Raw genomic sequence first — 22,220 nt, 5'->3', positions numbered from 1 at the left:
CCCTCCAACAAATGTAAACTTATGTAATATAGTCTTTAGTGAGGAAGCAAGCTGTCTTGTTTTGGAAACACTCCACATGTTTGACTTTCTCCTCCAGAATAAACATAGATAAATATGGAGAAAATTTCAACACCTAAATGTAAATTATGATTAAAGCAGACTGGCAATTTTGTGACTTGGAAAGTCAAGCAGATTTGTAAAATGTCTGTTTGGATGAGGATTATAAAACAAAAATAAACCCTCACCATCTGGAAGAACTATGACAGGATGCGTCACATTCTGTTTTTCTGCCCCGATCTGGGTTGGTGTTTTTTCTCTTAAGTGCAGACTGTAGATCAGCTTAATAACCCCTCCGTAGCCTCAACTACCAGTGGAGAAACTATTAAAATGACCCCGGATCTGCACTGGAGGAAAATCTTTCTATACATTGGTCCCCAGTGATCACTCTGTCACATGACCACTCTGGGCCAGCCAGTGGTTAGTGGGCTCCAGGGCTTGGTAATTATGAAGTTTTAGTCCCCCGAGTGTGTTTGTGTGTATGTTTGTGTGACAAAAGGGGTGGCTAAATGAAAAGACAAAAAGCCTCAGGAAGGTGTATCTACTGTATGTTGATTTATATGTAGGCTAGGAAAATAGGTAAATACAACTTCTGATGAGATAAAACATGACAAATAAAACTTTGTGACTATTTATTTACAGAAACAAAGCAAAAATGCTGAAGCAGTGTGAACAAAAAAGCACATGCACCAACAACAGATAAGGGGAGTAATTATCATCCAGGTGCTGCTTATCAAATGCATTTTATTCATTGATCCTCAACATGTGTGACCTACTGAACTCCATAAAGCAGACATTCTGACAGTCAGCTAAACTTCAGCATTCAGTTGTGTGTTGAATGCCATCAGCAATAATTTCAGACATGTAAAGGGTGCTTGAAGGACTGTATGGATATATATATACCGTAATATATATTATATTATATATATATATATATATATATATATATATATATATATATATATATATATATATATATATATATATATATATATATATATATTATTATTTTTTTTTTTATATATATAATATATATGTGTGTGTATGTGTATACTTATTTATGTCAGTTAGCACGTAAAAAAGGTGTTTATAGTGCCATTAAAAAAAAAGACAAAGCAATCATACCACATTTTGTAAGGTTTCTGAAATATACCTTCATTTCTCTGAAAAGAGATGCAACATGACTTAGGTTTGCAAGTCAAGCTGAACAAAGCACAAGACTTTAGAACAATGTCCTTTGGACAGATTAAACCAGACCTCAGGTGGCTGCCCACAATTCGCAGCACAGCATTTAGTGAAAAGAAACTCGGCACATGAGCACAAACACCTCAAAACAAATACCAGGCTCAGTACTGGAGTGATGATGATTTTGTGTCGCAACAGCTCTGGGATGAAATGTAAAGACTTATTTCTGACAGCTAAATAAAGCTTAGATGGAAATAGGAGATGCAAAAGGAGCATGGTCCCAAGCACACCAGCAAATATATGTCAACGTTCAGACCACAACCCAATTCAAAGCTTTGGCAGGGTCTAAAGAAAAACGTACAGAAACCATTGCAGTGAAGCAGTGATGTAAAGAAGAGTGGGCCAAAGTTCCTCCACAATGATGTGAGCGACTGATAATATCATATAATTAAAATTACTACATCAAATTATTGCTGCAAAATGTGCTTCGAGCTCTGGGATCATGTGGTGTATTTGTCACATGTTGCTTCTATATTTTAACTTAGCATTTGTAGCGAGTAATAATCAAATTCACGTGTTTTTGCTTCTCTGATATTAACCTAATTTTAAGTCTCAGTAAGAACCAGGTCCTTTTTAATTATGTTTTGGTTTTGTAACAGCTCACAACTACTGCCTTACTGTCTGCAAATGTGTTAATGCCACATTTTCCCTTTAAATGTATCTCTCTTTGTTTCATTGCAGCCTTTTGCTAAAATCAAAAAAGTTCATATTATTCCTCATTAATGAACACTCAACATATATATACTGTCTGTATTTAGCAACTTGTGATGTTGATGTTAAGGCCTCTTAGAATCGATCTAGTCATAAATAAATATTTTCTTACAAAATGTATTGCTTGCAATCAACAGCTAAATACTGTCTTGTTCACTTATACTTTGGGTCACATGTCTTCTGTTTGGATACAGTTTTATTGCCTTTCAAGTTCAGCCAACCTCATCCCGTTCTCTCATGTCTTTTCTGTTCTGTATAAACTACGCTATGCACGTAGCTCCAGAACGTAGTTCTAGAAATGATCGTTCTCTACCTCCTTCCAGGAATTGACTGAGGTGACGCTAATTGCTGGTTACGAAGTGGGTGAAGGCTATAAAGATATCAAAGCATTTCCAGCTTGCAGTTTCCACAGTGTGAAATATCATTAAAAAGCAACTATTAAGAGGAACTCTTGAAGTCTTGTCAACATCTGGAAAATAAAGAAATGCTTGGAGATGGAAGGGGCAGCCATGCATCATGAAAATGATAAAACTGATACGTGTTTATGAAACAAAATGGGTCTTTATGATACTAGCATTTTAACTCCTCTACCGAGGGTCTGCCTCTTCTGAAATCTACTTTATAGCTTCAGAGGTACAAAATGTGAAACTTGGTGAAGATAAATGGGGGAAACTAGATAATTTGACTCTGGTCTATGATGTCAAAATATCATGCAGGTCTGAATCACTCACTGTATTACATATTTTATTATTATGATTAAGGCGGCAGCATACAAAAGGACAAGGTTGTGAGTTGATAGTCGCAAAGTTTCTGAGTTGGTAGTCACTTCAGACACCAAAATATACTCTCAAGCATAAAAAACAACAACAAAAAAACAGGAAGGAAAAGTTCCAGCACTTGCACTTTAGTTTACAAGAGCGTCTTCATCCACTTACTATATCTGATTTATCTTTTTATCTAGGGCGAAAGAGACTGTATGGACCGATGAGGGCTGAGGTACAGCCTGGACATGCTGCCAGTCCTTTATTAGACTATTACAGAGACAGACAACAGTGGTGGTCACATTACAGCCAATAAACCTAGCGGGAAAGAGGAAACGCCTGTAGACACAGTAGCAACGCGGAAAATCCACAGAGAAAGGCCCTGCCAAAGATTTAACCAGGAATTGTCTTGCTCTGAATCAACAGTATAGTAATCATCACACAAACCTCATTTTCAATTATTCCATTTCACCATTAATGATGGGTTACATTTTTTATTTCATTTTTTTAAGTGTCAGGATTATGTCTTTCATCAGGCACAAGGTTTGAATGTTTATTTCAGTAAATTTGTGAGGAATTCAAAACATCATATGATGTTGTTTCACAGGTCTCTAGCGTGTTTACTGTAAATTCTTTACAGAAGGCATTGCAGTAATATATTTTATTATTTTTGGAAACCTTGCTTCACAATAGACATTTTTTAAATTGCACTAGGAAAAACAATAGGTGACCACTTTTCATGTAGACCTATGGATAGATTCTGGAGAACTATGTTACTACTCATAAATGTTACCCGTGAGTTACAAGTTGCAAGTGAGAAATTTGAATGAATGAATGAATGAATGAATGAATGAATGAATGAATGAATGAATGAATGAATGAATGAATGAATGAATGAATGAATGAATGAATGACAACCCTATGATACAGTGCCCAACACACTTCAGGCACAATTTATACGTGCTGAAGAATAATACTTAATAATACTAAGAAGTTACTTTTGAGCAAAGCTCTTTTTTTTTAACTCTTTGCTGCTGGTGGGGCTTTAGGCTTTTAACCCGGTAACTATACCAGGGAACAATTATGATCAACATTTGGTTAGGGAAAAAATATAAATAAAAAATTACATTGTAGTGACTGGCTTTTTTATACTCTCTTTAAACTCACACACAAAGACACAGTGTGATTTCATAACTAGAAATAGCTCTGGGATGGCTGCTGTCCCTGTGGCTATTAATACTAAGCTTTTCTGAGGTCATTGGCAACACACACCGCCCTGCCTGACTCTTAACCCCTCACTGTTTGTCTACCTCTTTTCACTTTGTCTGTGTGTATTCATTCCACATTTCAGGAGTCAGACTTTTTGTGGCGAGAAAAAAATAAATAAAAAAGCTAAATTGGAGTATGATCTCTAAATTCTGGGCAGCTTGTTTCCTGTGGTCTGCCAGTCTGGCCCCCAGGTTGGCAGCTTCACTTTGTAGAAGTTTGTGTATGCATGTGAATGTGTGTGGTCTGGAAAAGAATAGGATTGCATAACTGGATTGCAGCTTGTGTTTAGAAATTGCTACACCCTGGCTTCCCCGGTGGCAATAGGTGCTCGAAGAGGAAAGCCCTTTGGCATTAGAGACGGCTTTGGCAATGTAGGCTACAACTTAAAGCAGGTTGACGGCTTTTCACAGCTTATTTTACCTCATGTGAATGAAAAGTGGATGGAATTTTGAAAAAAAAGTTGTATTAACACATTTGAAGCTACAGTATAAAGTTAAAGCTATAAAGAGGAACCCATCCCTGCAGTATACTGAAACACATTTGGTTGGCACTTCTTCCTTGTCATCAATGAAACAAGTACTATTGATTCTAAACCACTGATATCGGTTTGTAAAACTACAGCATTATACTAAAAATTCTGAAGGTACAAAACAAGTACAGGATTGTGTCAAAATATATTTGTAGCCTAACAAAGAACATAGTCAAATAGGCTCATTTTGAATTACTGTGCATCATATTGGATGGCTATTTCTAGATGCAACACAAACTGCATATTTTAAAAGTCAAAATATGCATATTAAACAGGGAATTAAAGCAGTTTAAGAATATTTAATTTCAGGTTTTTAAAAAACTGCATGTAAATTCAAATTACATAAAAAGTACACAAGCATGCACAGCCAAATATTCTGAAACTATAAAAATTACATATTTTGTTTTGGTCTTTTGGCTTACGTAGACTTTTATTAAATGTGTAAAAAGTGTGCCACACTTGTTGATCCAGACTGGTCTGAGCTGCTTAATTTACATTTTAATGTAGAGAGGACAATATACACACTACTGTCATTTTTCCATGATTGCTTCTTTTTTTCCCCAGTGAAATATATGATTATTAAGTTATTGAAATGAAACCACATAAGAAGCTTAAAGGGACTAATAGTTTTATTTTTTTTTATCAACGCTGTGGAGCCTGTTAAAAACTACTCTGAAATGTGTCCTGAGAGAGATTTTTGTCCACATTGACATGATAACCTCACGCAGTTGCTGCAGATTTGTCAGTTATGCATCCATGATGCAAATCTCCCGCTCCACTGTATCCCAAAGATGCTTCACTTGATTGAGACTTGGTCACTCTGGAGGCTAATGGAGAACAGAGAACTCATTGTCATGTTCAAGAATCCAGTTTGAGATCATTTGAGTTTTGTGACATAGTACATTATCTTCCTTGAATCAACTATCCGAAGATGGGTACACTGTGTTCATGAAAGGATGGACATAGTCAGCGACATGATCATTCCTGCCTCTATCAATAAACCTCTACAATGACTCCTTGAAGACACTTAAATGAAGACTACTGCAACAACTAATTTCCCCTCATGGATTAACAAAGTATTTTTGAATTGGAACAATACTCTGGTGGGCTGTGGCCTTTAAACATTGCTATCTCGGTACTAAGGGGACCAAAGTGGGTCAACAAAATACCCATGATCTGAATGTCGAAGCTGCAATCGAGGCTCAGAAAGACAAGGTTTTTCCAACTTTCTATTGTCCAATTTTAAGGATCCTGTGCAAATTGTAACCTTGGTTTCCAGTTTATTATATGACAGGAGTGGCACCTAGGTTCTGGTGTTGTGGTCAATCTGCTTCAAGGTTTGATGTAGGCTATCATATGTTCAGAGATGGATTTCAGCATACCTTGGTTGTAATGAGTAGTTATTTGAGTTACTGTTGTCTTTCTATCATCTTGAACAAGTCTGTCCATTCTCCTCTGAAATCAACAAGGCATTTTTATCCAGACAACTGCAGCTCACTGGATATACTCTCTTTTTCAGACTATTCTCTGTAAACCCTTGAGATTGTGCATGAAAATTCCAGTAGATCAGCAGTTTCTGAAATACTCAGCCCAGCCTGTCTGGCACTAACAAACGTGCCATGTTCAAAGTTACTTAAATACCTTCTGCACCTCATTGTGATGCTGGGTTTGAATTGTTAAGCCCTACATTCACACTACAATACATAGTGGAGTATATGTTTCATCTAAATATTTGCATTTCATTTAATGTAGGCCCACTTCAAATCTCAATCTGCAATAAATAAGTGCGTTTTTCTTCCACTGACATTTATTAGTCCCTATCTTAAAGAGGACCTATTATGAAAAACACGTTTTTTCTTGCTTTAATATATATAAAGTGGTCTCGCTCGGCCTGCCAACTCAGAGAAGGAGGAAAGCAAACAAATTCTGCAGTGTCTGTACAGCCGCCCGGATGATCCATCCAGTGTGATGTGGCTTCTACGATCCGTTCAGATTCTGCTCCCGTCGTTACGTAACGAAAATGCGATTTACATAGGTTGGCCTCCGATGCGTGAAACCACGCCCACAACTAACTCCGGCGGCCGTAGCGGTGTATCGTGATGGCGTCTGTTCGAGTTAGACATGCGAATTGCTCTTTTGTTGGTTGTAAAAACCAACACAAATGTCTGTATTCTGTCTTTGTGCCCTCCCCTGCTACGTGTCATTCAGGGAGCCAATCAGCACAGAGCCTCATTATCATAGCCTCCCCGCCCACTCAGAATCCCGCATAGAGAATGAGGTTAGAGAATGGGAAGCTGCAGACATGGCTCAAGACTGGATTAAGGTTCTGCGCTACACCAACGCAGAGCACACGCCGCCGCCGTGACGCTTTCGTGAACCCTCCGGACTTCTCCAACACTCCATTTCGCGGCGGTGCAATATCCCCTGAGAGCGCTAGGGGGGTGCGATCTTTTCCTGAATGGTTTATCCGACTTTTCCGGTCACAGTGAATCAAAGAGATAAGGACAACTATTCTGCAAAAAACCAAAACAAAATAAATCACACATACATGAAGAAAAGAGCGCTGAAATTTCACGACTGGTTCAAGAACCAGAACCGGAAATGCGTTGCTACCAAGCGAACCAATCACAGCCCTCTCGGTCTGCATTGGTCTGCGACCTCTTGACGCGTAGTTACAATTTGTGGGAGGTGCGCGTCAGGCACGGCGTGGCGTGCGGCGTGGCGTGGTTGTGCGCGACGCGGCGCAACCTGCGGCGCACGCTCGCCGTCGATTTGTTGCAGTACCATAATCCAACCTTCAGAGGCGGAATTTCTAATTTATTTAGCAAAAAAAATCAAAAGCTTGTTTTTAAGACAATCAAGGCCTGTTTAAAATAGGTATTAGATGCCATAATAGGTCCCCTTTAACTTTCCTCTTCTTGATTATTATCTTGCCCACCAGGGTTCATCTTTGTCAAGTTAACTGAAGTGATACATAACAGGAGACACATTTTATGATAAAATGTCTCGCTGTAAATTTCTTCATTGTTGAGTTTTATTTTGAAATCCTCGGCAGGAAGCTGGCTGTCCTCGCCGCGGGGGCCGCCGGTCCCTCCAGTGAGAGATTTAAGGCTGATTTATGGTTCCGCGTTACACCAACGCAGAGCCTACGCCGTACCCCACGGCGTAAGCTCTGCGTCGATTTAACGCACAGCAGCCTGGTTTCCGTGGGACTGCCTGGGAAGCAGAAGGGGAGGGTTAGTGCGCCCTTCAGGAACCGAGGGAAACTACCACAAACAGCAGTAACTTAACCAAATGACCAGCTTTTAAACCCCCGCCGCCCCGGCCTCCAGGACGACGTTTCTCCCCCGCTTTTCTGCTCCGTAGGACGGAGTTGGTCCTGGACTGGAGGAGGGGAGAAGCTGGGAAGTTTTTTCGGAGAGGAACGGGAAGCGCTTTGAGGAAAAAGCCCGGTTTGAAGGGCTGTGGCCATGGCCGGGGGAGGAGGAGGTGGAGGTGGAGGGGTTTCTCCGCCGATGTGGTACCACCGGGACCTGAGCCGCGCCGCGGCCGAGGAGCAGCTGGCCCGGGCCGGCCGGGACGGCAGCTTCCTGGTGCGGGACAGCGAGAGCGTGAGCGGGGCGTACGCGCTGTGTGTGCTGTGAGTACCAACCCGGCTCTGTTTACCTTTCTCCAGGGACTAACTGGGTTTATAAGTCCAGTAGCGCTGCCACCTTTCAGAAATAGAAATAAGGGACGCCCCGATTTCAGCAGCGCAGGAGCCAAAAAAAAAGCCCCAAAACTTCTAAACTGAATAAAAATGTGTTTATTTTATATGAAAAAACAAAATGCTTTGATTTAAAGTTTAAAGTGCTTTAATAGCAATGAACTTGCATGACTGTACAGACAGCCTACCATACTAGCAACTGAAATATCCTCCTATGCTATGTATGTCCACATCAGCCCAGATGTAATATAGCCTACAGGTGAAGAATATGGTGTAAAAGTTAATTTATTTCAATAATTCAACTAGTATATGGTGTAAAAGTTAATTAATTTCAATAATTCAACTAGAATATGGTGTAAAAGTTAATTTATTTCAACAATTCAACTAGAATATGGTGTAAAAGTTAATTTATTTCAATAATTCAACTAGAATATAGTGTAAAAGTTAATTTATTTCAATAATTCAACTAGAATATGGTGTAAAAGTTCATTTATTTCAATAATTCAACTAAAATATGGTGTAAAAGTTAATTTATTTCAATAATTCAACTAGTATATGGTGTAAAAGTTAATTTATTTCAATAATTCAACTAGAATATGGTGTAAAAGTACATTTATTTTAATAATTCAACTAGAATATGGTGTAAAAGTTAATTTATTTCAATAATTCAACTAGAATATGGTGTAAAAGTTAACTTATTTCAATAATTCAACTAGAATATGGTGTCAAAGTTAATTTATTTCAATAATTCAACTATAATATGGTGTAAAAATTAATTTATTTCAATAATTCAACTAGAATATGGTGTAAAAGTTAATTAATTTCAATAATTCAACTAGAATATGGTGTAAAAGTTAATTAATTTCAATAATTCAACTAGAATATGGTCTAAAAGTTGATTTATTTCAATAATTCAACTAGAATATGGTGTAAAAGTTAATTAATTTCAATAATTCAACTAGAATATGGTGTAAAAGTTAATTTATTTCAATAATTCAACTAGAATATGGTGTAAAAGTTAATTTATTTCAATAATTCAACTAGAATATGGTGTAAAAGTTAATTTATTTAAATAATTCAACTAGAATATGGTGTAAAAGTTAATTTATTTCAATAATTCAACTAGAATATGGTGTAAAGTTAATTAATTTCAATAATTCAACTAGAATATGGTCTAAAAGTTGATTTATTTCAATAATTCAACTAGAATATGGTGTAAAAGTTAATTAATTTCAATAATTCAACTAGAATATGGTGTAAAAGTTAATTTATTTCAATAATTCAACTAGAATATGGTGTAAAAGTTAATTTATTTCAATAATTCAACTAGAATATGGTGTAAAAGTTAATTTATTTAAATAATTCAACTAGAATATGGTGTAAAAGTTAATTTATTTCAATAATTCAACTAGAATATGGTGTAAAGTTAATTTATTTCAATAATTCAACTTAAAAGGTGAAACTAATATATTACATAGTCTCATTACACGCAAAGCAAGATATGTTAAACCTTTATTTGTTATTATTTTGATGTTTGAATTGTTTATTGATTTCATAATATAGAGATTTTTTCATTTGGGGTTTTCATAAACTGTGATTCATAATTACCAAAATTATAACAAATAAAGGCTTGAAATATCTCACTTTGAATGTAGTGGGAAATAATATATTTGTTTCACCTTTAGTTGAATTTACTACGAATAAAGTTTTGCAATATATTCAAATTCTCCGACCTTCACCTGTATATTATGACATCAATAAATAAGAGCATAATATGTGTCTGTATTGGTTCAATACGGAACACAACTTTTAATTCCCAATTACGGAACAATTCCGTATTTTAAGGGACGGGTGGCAAGCCTAAAGTCCATAGCCGCCTCAAAAGTCCCACTGCACAGGCTTTTCTTTTCTGGGCTCTACATAAACTCGTCTCCTGCAGCAAACTGGCACCAAATTGTAGCTCAAACCCTGCAGTGTTTACTTTCCCACATTTAGCCCATGGGCCATGCCAGATATCAGTGCCACTCAAGGTGTAAAAACTTGATTATGATTTTTGAAAATATTTATGTCCAGAGGTGTCAAAAGTATTCACATTCATTACTCAGGTAGAAGTATAGATAGTAGAGTTTAAAAATACTCCTGTAGAAGTTGAAGTATCAACTCAAGTTTTTTACTCAAGTAAAAGTAAAAAAGCCATTAAGGACAAAAGCCATTGAAAATGAATGCATCTTAGTATAATGCAAATATATTTATAGAACCATATATGTGTACTATTGAGCATTAACATGTGTTTCAGAGAGCAGAAGATATGATGACTAGTTGCCTATAAGTATTGTAATGGTGCAAAAAGTAAAACTTCAGGGGCATGTTATCATTTATCCTAACCTTTATTGTAATGTACATCCAAGTTTAGTTGCAGGAATCTGAGGGCAACGGATGTAAGAACAAAACTGGACAAGAACATCTGTGCCACAACCACAACCAAAATCACTCTATCCGGATGGAGCAATTTAACTGGATAGTTTTTTTTTAAAGGCCGATATGAAATAGAGTAACGAGGCTGTTTTTAAAATGTAAGGAGTAAAAAGTACAGATAATTGCGTGAAAATGTAAGGAGTAAAAGTAAAAAGTCATCTGAAAAATAATTACTCCAGTGAAGTATAGATAACCAAAATTTCTACTTAAGTAAGGTAACAAAGTATTTGTACTTTGTTACTTGACACCTCTGGGCACCAAATTGTAGCTCAAACCCTGCAGTGTTTACTTTCCCCCATTTAGTCCATGGGCCAGACCAGATATCAGTGCCACTCAAGGTGACAAAACTTGATTATGATTTTTGAAAATATCTATGTCTGTAGATTATATTTTGGTATGATAACTAGGGGTGGGATGATATGGGTAACTCACGATTCAATACTGTGGCGATATGTGGCCCACGATAACGATAATATCACGATACACGATATCTACGATATTCGATATATTGTAAGAAATTTCATCAACGATATATCACGATATGTGACAAAAGAAAAAATACCCAAACGTCTGTAGTTATGCATTTATTCAAAGCCAAAACTTCATACAATGTACAAAGAAAGTGCATTTGTATAGAGCCTCACTGCCTCCTAGTCTTGTAAACGTAAACACTGTACAGCTGGACAAATTGAAGTGCATGAACAATAGTGCGGTGACAACCCCGTAAATCCATTATGTGTGTTGTAATAAAATATCAATATTTGCCATCAGTTTATCGATTTATTTATTGTGACAGAAAGCGCAACAATATATTGCAATATCAATTTTTTCCCCCCACCACTAATGATAACCCTTCCTGAGTGGCAGCTGTATAGCTCCCAGAGGAGAAATTCAATCGTGCAGCAGCCAAACACACACACGCTCAACGGTTTATACAAAATTTTTTAAATAGAAATAACCAATAAATAGCTAAATAATAAAAAAAGAGCAATATAAAAAGTAGAAAAGAGTATGTACAAAGAGACAGGTTATTGCACACGGGTATCATAGTTATCAGCTCATGAAGTCACACAGCCCCTTCAGAAAATTACATTTTAGATGCTGCTGCATATCCTGGTTTAGACTCATGTACAGGATATCTGTCAATGTTTCACAACATTGTCTTTGGTATCATTTTAAAGGGGACCTTTTAAGCATTCATTCAAGCTAAGATGTGAAACTTTCTGACCAACATAGAGTCCACTGCAGCTCTTTAAACTATAAACAACAAACATTTTTACACCATTTTCACCTAAATGATATACTATATATTCTATCCCTGTGTCATCTAGGAACAACAGAGACACAAAAACTGGAAAACTCACAGGACCATAAGCATTCAGGAAATGTATAATATACCCCTACTATATCAATGTTACAGGTCATTGTGAGCCTTAAACTAGAAGAGCATCATTAGGCTCCTATGAAACTATAACAGCCACTAGGCTAATGTCACAAACTGGTCTTTATCATACAAATACAGGACATAAAGGACACCTCAATGAGATAAGGAATCAGCTTAGTTTTATAAACAAGCATCTAAAATGTAATTTTCTGAAGGGGCTGGGTAACTTCATGAGCTGATAACTCTGATACAGCTGCCACTCAGGAAGGGTTATCATACCAGAATATCATCTATAGACATGGATCTTTTCAAAAATCATAATCAAGTTTTGTCACCTTGAGTGGTACTGACCAGTGAAATTTTGGGCTCTGGCCCATGGACTATACTAGAGAGAAACGAGTGGGAGAGAGGGACAGCCTGTCTGCCCAGAAGTGAAACTCCAGCATGGCACATAACTTTCGGGCTGTCCCTGTCTGTCTTGTGTGTGATGTGGTCGCCTGCAGCTCCGTCTTAAGCCTGAATTATGGTTCTGCGTTAAATCGACGCAGAGCCTACGCCGTAGGGTACGGTGCGCGTCGCTGCGTACCCTACGCCGTAGGCTCTGCGTTGGTGTAACGCGGAACCATAAATCAGCCTTTCTGCTGCAATCAGGCTGTGGGCTGCGAGGATTGGCTTTAAACTCTATGCTTGTGAAGGTAAATGAAAGCATCAGTGGTTTGGTGAAGCCTTCTCGATGTTTTAATTGAAGGGTTTTATAAGATCAGGGGAGTGTTGAAGCAGTAGACGAGGAGTTGCACTAAAATATCTTTGCACAAGTGCGTCATGAAATGTCAACAGTTTGTGTATCACTGAAATTAAAGTTATCCCTGTTTAGGGAGACTTGACAGGGCTTGGCTTCCCCTTTGCTAAATAAGAAATGAAACATCCAACCTCCATGACACAGGATATAATTCACCACCATTCAACTCCTTCTTTAGCCTGTAACACAATCTAAGTCACTAAAATCTACTTTTCTGATGACTGTACTTTATATATATTCAATGAGCAGCTGTCTGGAGAGGGGATACGACATTTTGACGACTAAAACTACTTGCATTGCCCCCCCAAAGATAAACATATATGCATAGACAACAGACTGAACTCATGCAGGGCATTAAAAGCCATGTGGCTCTCTTCTGTGACATTGACATGACCTACATCCCGTATCTGATGTTTATACATGCACACCAGCAGTGCATCATTTTGTAGCACATGTTTCCAAGAATATGCAAATGCAGTATAGCACTTGCACTTTTAACTGATTGGTGTTCGGAAAGAAGCAGTTGGACACAAGAAAATTAAGTGGTCACTACTTTATTGTCGTCTTTTTCAAGACAGAATTTCAAATAGTTAATAACACCCTGCATCAATTCTGTGATCATTTGCTAGTTTACTGTTTTACATCATGATAAATGTTCAAGGCTTGCATTATTATAAACGTATGCAGTGTGTGTTACAATATGTAATGATGTTTTTGTTGTTTATATTTAATGAAATTCAAAGTGGAACAGAAGCAGCTTTTACATTGAAATAACATTGGGACATTAATTATACATATTAATTTAATTAAATGTAGAGAGTGCCAATGTCAGTTGAAGTAAAAGTGGAACCAATTTGTTGTATATTTAAGTAGTTTCTGGATTCATTTCACTATATGATATGAATGTTTTGTAATTGTGGGTTTATTCAAACTTGCAGATGTGCAGACAGAAGTTATATGCAAATGAAAGTGCCATACCGATGTTTGATAAGCTCATAGACTGTTTGGATTTGAATGGTAAAAATGTTTTAGGGGGGAAAAAAGGGAGTTCCGCATTGATGTAAAATTAACTTGGAAATGAAATATTAAAAACAGTAACTTTCCACCATTTTGATCTCGGTGTTTCCCCCAAAGCCTCTAAAGCAGATTATGAAAAGATAATTTGGGCAAAACAAACCAAAAGAAAATACTTTGTTCTTACCATCTACTAGTACCGCATTCTGGTGCTGAATATTCTTTGCTTCAAGCCTTCTTGAGTACTATACTGTTTGCTGACAGGTCATAAGAATCTTGTTTTCATGTTATTCAGATAAATCAACAATTTGAAAACATTGTAGAATTTTTGTATAAATGTTTTTATTTTCTCAGTGGAATATGAATAAAAGTTAACTTGACATGTAGCTCCACCTCAGAGGTTTGGATGACACGGGGGAAAAAAAAAAAACTTCTTCTAACAGTTACTTTGACTTTTATTTCTTTGCAGGTCGTATAAACGCATGATATTAGTTTATCCTCATTCATTTCATGTCATTTGTTAATTTTCACCCACATTTGAATCTTTAACACATTCCAAAAACATTTGGGACTGTATAGCACTTTCTAATGTCACAGTTTCGTCTAACATCACTTAAAATGAGTTCTGCCATTGAGGATACTTGACAGAGAAGAGTTACAGTTGTTGTTGTTGTTGTGTGTGTTTGTTTTTGTTCAACAGTACAGTGTATATTTATACTCTGGGGGACAGGTTAGGATTCCTGCTGATAAACATTCCCTCTTCTGCCTCATCTATTCTTTGTAATGTTTGGAAAATATATGGACACCCCCTGCAAAAGATGTCATCTTGAAGGCATCATATTTTACTCCCAATTTACACCTTTCCAGATGATCCTTTTTTATTTTTGCTTCCACAGCCACTTTTTTTTTCCAAGATGAAGATCTGGAAAACTGATTTAGGGTAAATGTTTCCACTGTGACATAAAAAAACATAAAAACAGAGGTGATGAGGATGAGCAACCTTGTTAGCTCCGTCGTCTATTTTGCACAGTAAAGTAACATTTTTAAATCTAGCCCTGTATTGTAACGTCTGATAAATATTTCTCAAAGTAATCTTATGCCCATGTAATTATGTCAGCAACCAGTGAATGGTGATGCAGTTCTGTCTGAGGGATCAGAGATCAGATGTCCAGCGTGCTCTTTCCAGTTTATGCGCTGAAACTCCTCAAGATTCCTTGAAATGCTGAACAATATCATGTGTCGTTGAAGTGTGAATATTTAGACCTTTTCCAGTCATTCTTTCAGCAGCATTGTTCTTGCACAATACGATTTTTTTTTTTTATCTCACACACATTTGTTGACAAAGTGAAGATCCTCTGATCCTCAAAGACAAAGCCTTTCTTGAAAACGGCTTTTGAGCAAAATCATTCTCACTTGCCCGTTGACTTCACTTGTTTGAAATGATATTATTATGATTTATTTTTAATCTAACCCCTTTATACTAGTGCAAATTGCCCCTGTGTGTGTTAACTTCCTGGAATATGTTGCAGGGCTTAAAAGCAAAACTAGACTATATTAACAAATTAAATATAGTAGATGGGTGGGATTTCAACACCCTTGGTTGTTGATTATTTCAAATGGCCATTAAACAAAAAACAAATGGACACACAGCCAGAATAAATCCTGTCAGTGTTTCTGACAAATTAAAGAAAGTGTGTCAACCTCAGATTTTACTCTAAGACCTGCAGGGTACGAAGGAGTCAATGGTCATCATTGATTTTGAAGTGCCCAAATTCTGTAGTTGCAAACAAAGCCAAAATCATCACTTCTGCATCATGTTTGTGCTGACATGATGTGTTTTTTACGTTCGGCCTCACAGGGCAAATGTCTTGTTCAGGCATTTCCTGTCATGGTTGAGGTCATTGTCTTGTTTCTTATTTAAGCGAAGCTTTAAGTGTCAGAAATTTGCCTTCACTTTTGGCACCAGGACACTTTCAACACCAAATCATCACGACTCCCTCACTGTGCCTGGCTGTTAGAGGTGTTTGTGCTGATATGCTGTGAATTATTGGCAACAGTCTTAACTTTGCTTTCATCTCTCTGAGCGACAATTTTCCAAAGGTCTTGTAGTTTGTTTAGATTTAACTGCAAATCAAAGATATGCTTCCATGTTCCTTTTTAAGAGAGAAGAGTTTTTGTCTTTGTACCCCTTCAAAACAGGCCATATGTGTGCAGTCACAAACTCTAACAATAAACGTGCAAACCAAGTCCTGTACAGTATGGGATGGAGCTTCAGGGTTTTGCAGTTTGACTGAGGATGACCTTTCTCAGGATGTCCTTCCTCGGATGTCTGAGGATTGTCTTGAGCAAACTTCACAACAAACCACTCGAGTGGCCTTAAGTTGTTCTAGATTGATGGGCAGCTACAATTGCTTCTTTAACATTATTACTAATGTTTTTCCTCATTGTTATTTTGTGACTACGCATTTGAATGCTCTGGATCAGGGTAATGCCAAAACGTCTGCTTTTATGTAGGTTTTCACATTTGCTGCTGCTGAAGTAATCAAGTGCATTTGGGGGTCAGAACCTCGCTGGTGCCGTACTTGTTATTTTAATCCCAGTAGAGCCAGAAAGAGACTGCTGAGTTTTTCACATAGTGCTTCTGCAAAATGGTTTTCTCTTTGCTAAACTACTTGATATTTACTTGAGTTGTTTATGTAATTTTAATACTTTGCAAGGACTAGAAGATCTTTTTTTTGTCCTGACATTTAAAGCCTTAGAATTAAAACAGGGTGTTGTTTCTATAGCTGTAAATGTAGTCGAAAGCACAGCTGCTGTCTTCAACTTATGTGTATGGTGATTTTTGACAATGCTGTGGTCCGAAAATCGAGATTGCAGCAGCTGCAGCAGCGGGTTGTAAAAGTAAAGCTCGTTAACATGTGGTTAATGGGCCATGTTTCAGTCACAAATTCAGGCTCGTTCCATCATCTGACACTGAAACACAATTATTTTTCTGAAGAAAGTCATTTTTCCTCTCTCTCTGGACAGTGCTATCAAAAAGTAGGAAAGTGAGGCATGAGTTCTTCAGATGGTGGAAGTGTACATGAAGATCATTGTGTTTGCACTTATGTTCTGCAACAGAACTTTTTTTACAGCGAGGAAAAGTGTTTCCAGTAGGCAGACTGTAAATCAGCTGACCGTTCTGCTACACGCTCTGCTTAACCCTCGTCTCAAGCTCGCCTCTGAGGAAGAAGATACTGAAGGGGTGGGTGAGAATTACCTCGATAGATTTTTTTGTATCTCTACAAACATTAATTAGTCAGTCTCAAAACACAGAAATTAGACAAAAGTTTTATTAAAACTGTTACATTCTTGTAAACCTGAAAGGCTGCATTGCCATGGGGGCTACAAAGGTGATTGTAGCAAGAGATTTTGTAACTTTAAAGCTGGTAATTTACAGTTTATATAAAACACAACTAAAATTGGGGGTCTTTATTAGAGTAGTTCATCTCTGTGTAAGTGCTTAAGTGAAGTAGGCTTCTTAAGTCCTCTGCTTGACTTTTGTTATTTTGTTTTCCAGCTGGATATGGCTACTGGACGTAGAATTTTTTTCTTTTCCTTTTCAAGTGCCCTTGTGACTTTCTTACAGTGACTTCCTTTTTTGAGTGCTTTGGAGTCGGCAGAACGTTTAGGAAGTGTTTCCAGTTGTGCCACGAAGCTGAGTCTCTGCCCCGTCTGCAGTCCTTTGCGTTTCACTTCCTCCTTTCAGTCTGCAGGATTTGAGTTTTGTCTTCTTGCAAGTTTTATTGCACAAATGTATTTTTGGAAGCAACCTCTGTAACCCCGCCAACAGTTACAGTTTGCTAGTTTCTGATGAAGCTTCTGGTTAGTATATGTGTGCTGTGGGTAGTTGTTCATGTGCTGTGATTTAAGCCAAAAAGGTATGTTCAATAAAATTCACTAAAACACCATGGATGAATATTAAAATATCAGACATTGAATTTTATTTATTTCTTTTTTTTCTCCAGGGTTGCAATGTTAAGCATCACAGCAGTATGTGTTAACATATCTGGGTTCAGGCTGCGTCTGTGTTGCATGAGTATGTTTGAAACAGCGGGTGAATTGCTTTTGTGGACACTCCCCCAGTTTAAACTGACAAAAAAAAATATATATATATGATGCTGGTCACACCATAGGAACACTGCCCAAATAGTCTTTTACTTTTACCCATTTCTGAATTTAATGTGCTTTTATCATGACTAAATATTGGAGATTCTTGGAGATTGGAGACTCTTGGAGATTATTTATAGCTTTACCTTTTTTATATGAAACATGTAAAGGTGCTCCTTTTACACCTATATCAGGGATATCTTTTTTCTACATACACCACCTTTTGTATCCAGTAGATAGTTTACTTTACCATCACCAAATGGTAAATGTCCCTGTTGCACAAGTATGACTTTGATATAGATGTATTTGAAAGTACTTTGCGTTTCAATTGCTTTAAATCCCATTTGTGTGGAAACATGATCAAGGAGGCATCTGGTTGAACCCAAATTCTTTCTGCAGTACCAGGCATGAAACCACAGAAAAGCATGTTTGTTGACTAAATGAACGAAGGGGCCTTCACGGATACAGCTTAAATATTTGGTCACTGTCAAAGATGCTTTGCTTAAGCAAAATTTATCCAACTTACCTTGAAAAACTAAGAACTCTCTTGAAGGAGAGCCAGTTAGATTGAGTCACAAAAGGCTTGTGTATGAGCTGTGAAGAAAAGGAGGTGCTTTTCTGCCAACAGGACAGTCATCTATTCAACACGGGCTTTTGTTGACAACTCTCGCACTGTAAACTTTCAGTATCTGTGTCCTACAATAAAAGTCCCTCTCTTTCTCCATCCCCCTCCCCCAGCTAACCCCGCAGCGCCTGAAACAATAGTATTTACTCCACAGACCTGCAGAGAATCTCCTCAGCTGCCAGCAGGAAAACACAGACTCAAACATTTTCACTGTACACAACAGTGACGTCTGTGTGTGTTTCCGTGCTGTGGGGACTTCAATTCCTTGTTCTGACAATGTATTTGCATTAAATGTGGAGATGGTTTTGAGGGAAAGATTTTTGTTTTAATATAGTTTATAATGTTTGCAGTCTGATCCAATATATGAAACTGTTACTCTCAACAGTCAAATAAATGTGCTGTGTAATCGGTTCAACAGAGGAACGTCTTTTGTCATGTTTTGGATGTTTAGTTCCGCGTTGTTAAGCCTCAACACGAACTTATACTAAATAAAAATGGTTCAGACTGACCAAGCAAAAGCTGGTACAGGTAATCCCTGATCACTGGGAGCTAAAGTTGATTAAAATGTGTAGTAATTGTAGAGGTGTAACCTCAAGCTTCACCATCCGTTCATTTGTCTGCGTTCTGTGGAAGGTGTCAGTTGGTGCTGTGTGTAAAGGTCACCTTAGGCCCATGTGTGAATGGTAGGTTCTGGTGCTAAGTTCATTCTTATCCCACTACGGTAGTGGTTGCTAGAGAGGAGAAAATATGCTTGACCATTTACCACACGGTTAAGTCAAGGAAATACTTGTAGATGTAGATACACAGCCAGAATGGGGTTCCCTTCTGGTAGCACATCTACATCACAGAAGAAGCTAGAACAGACACTACTGACACACTGCAAACTCCAGTTCTGTCTATTGTACCTGCAGCACACTAAGGTTAAGGGTATACTACTGCTGGCAATTTTCTTATTTATTTATCCTTTATTAATCCAGGAAAGTCCCATTGAGATACAATATCTCTTCTGCCAGGGAGTCCTGGTCAATGAATGAGTAATGAGAACATATTTCATTATTTGCTTTCATTCAAAAAAGGCTCTTTAAAGGGGACCTATTATGGCATTTAATGTCTATTTTAAACAGGCCTTGAATGTCTTAAAAACAAGCTTTATTGTTTTTTCTTTATAAATTAGAAATTCAGCCTCTGGGCCATGTCTTTATCTTATTCTTTACCGTTTCTAACTTCATTATCTATGCAGGATTCTGAGTGGGCGGGGAGGCTATGATAATGAGGCTCTGTGCTGATTGGCTGCCTGAATGACGCAATACACCGCTACGATAAAATGGCGGAAGCGGAGTTAATCCTGAATTATGGTTCTCCGTTAAATCGACGCAGACCCTACGCCGGAGGGTACGGCGTAGCCTACGGCGTAGGGTCTGCATTGGTGTAACGCGGAACCATAAATCAGCCTTTACACCGTGTCATGCATGCGAGCGAGCATCAGCGACAAAATCAATTCCATTTCTTTATTTTCTATTGGACTGTCCTAACTGGCCGCAGTGATGCAGCGCGGTGTTTTGAGCTGAACATTTGTCGGATGCAGGCTTCTATTTTCTTCCTGCCGCTCGCGTTGAAAGCCGGTTGAAAGCGCTGTAGGAAACAGTCATGGATGAGGAACGGCTGATCCAGTTAGTTGAAATGAGAAGTTATCTCTATGATACCTCCTCATTTCACTACAAAAACCTCAATAAAGTGGCAGCTGGCTGGAGGGAGATGGACAGAGAGCGTCCGATGTCACGCAGTGCGATAGTCGGATGCTCGCATGCAGTTACACGGTTTTATAGTTGTGGGCGTGGTTTCACGCATCGTGCTCCTGTCGTGACTCACGACGGGAGCAGAATCTGAACGGCTCGTAGATCCACATGACACTGGATGGCTCATCCGGGCGGCTGTACAGACACTGCAGAATTTGGTTGCTTTCCTCCTTCTCTGAGTTGGCAGCTGAGGGGAGACCACTTTATATATGTTAAAGCAAGAAAAAAACTTGTTTTTCATAATAGGTCCCCTTTAAGCACACGACCTTGGATGTAAAATGGTATAAATAAGCATGTAGTTGGCACTTTTGTTGAACTCTTTAACCACATGACTACATGATAAAGTATGTAGGCTAATTAGACATTGGCAAAGAGGAATGCACTCTCTTCGTCCAGCCACACATGCTGCTGTACTTTGGACAGATTTTATTATACAAATGTACTGTCAATCAGTGTATTTAATAGTTGATTTTCATCTAAACTACTTGTTGCTGCTCTGGAATAGAGATGATTGATTCTAACCATAGTTAACCTGTGTTTAGGTGTTATAGTTGCAGAACCCAAATTTAATGCTTGCAAGCACGTTTAATGTCAGGCTCCAGATCACATTGTGGGGTTTCCAATAGTCACGAAACATAAATAAATGGTGGGTTGGAAAATCCTAAATCTTGCAGTAAATATCAGTTTTTGTTTTTTAAACAAAGCATCATTCAAACCTCTCATTTCTATGGCATTTAATAACGTTGGAAGAACAGTTTGTTTTCTTTTCACCAGGACTTGCAGCTCAGCTCTTTGCTGAAGTGTTTGTTTGTGTGTGCATGCAGAAAATTTGCTTATGCAGGTGCACTCATTTTGATATCGGCCTCAGTCAAATGCCATGTTGGGCTGTGGTTACAAACAAAGTTCTGAATCCACGTTAGATGACCATCGACAACAAGGGTGCAGTCCTCGTGATCAAGCTGCTGTGAAACCTCTGAGTAGCATTACAAATGTGCAATAAAAGTAGATCATTTAAGTAGAACAAAACAGAAAAACAGCTATGTGGTTAGAAGTGAATGTACTCCTCATGGATTTAGCCTTCTCTTCATTTATACATGGTATACTCATGCTGTAAATAGGGACGGTGTTGAAGTGAAAGTATTAACATGAATATTTTGCATAGGAGGCTATCCTAACACCTACACCTCAGAACGTGTGTGTGTGTGTGTGTGTGTGTGTGTGTGTGTGTGTGTGTGTGTGTGTGTGTGTGTGTGTGTGTGTGTGTGTGTGTGTGTGTGTGTGTGTGTGTGTGTGTGTGTGTGTGTGTGTGTGTGTGTGTGTGTGTGTGTGTGTGTGTGTGTGTGTTTAGTTAGTTAGTGATTTATTCCGAACATGCAAATGATATATAACGTAAATATGAACAAGTAAAACAGAAATAATAATACAAAATGGCCGATCAAGACAATTTTACAAAACAAAACAAAATAAATGAAAAAAACAGCACAGTAATTTCACTTGCATGTCCGAAAAGGGGTGAGAAGAACTTGTATAACTTATTTAATCCCGCCCCTTCTCCATAAAATATTAACAATATTTATTTATGTCCTTCTTATTTTTACATTACTCTTTTCTTAATTATATATAAATATATACATACACACACACACACGCACACACATACATACTATACGTACATAATATACATATACACACAAACATAC

General features: G+C 37.8%; 1 protein-coding gene across 1 annotated transcript in view; it reads left to right on the top strand.

The window, feature by feature from the left end:
* The first annotated feature begins 7,783 nt into the window (after positions 1 to 7,783).
* The window catches only part of inppl1a (inositol polyphosphate phosphatase-like 1a), a 35,281-nt gene continuing 20,844 nt past the window's right edge, over positions 7,784 to 22,220 (top strand). Inside the window, exon 1 of the mRNA XM_061719215.1 lies at positions 7,784 to 8,212. Coding sequence (XP_061575199.1) covers positions 8,043 to 8,212 — 170 coding nt within the window. The 5' untranslated portion in view covers positions 7,784 to 8,042. The remainder of the gene's footprint in view (positions 8,213 to 22,220) is intronic.

The sequence above is a fragment of the Cololabis saira genome, chromosome 4 (assembly GCF_033807715.1).
Source record: "Cololabis saira isolate AMF1-May2022 chromosome 4, fColSai1.1, whole genome shotgun sequence".
Classification (NCBI taxonomy): domain Eukaryota; kingdom Metazoa; phylum Chordata; class Actinopteri; order Beloniformes; family Belonidae; genus Cololabis; species Cololabis saira.
This window is presented reverse-complemented; position numbering and strand designations above follow the sequence as displayed.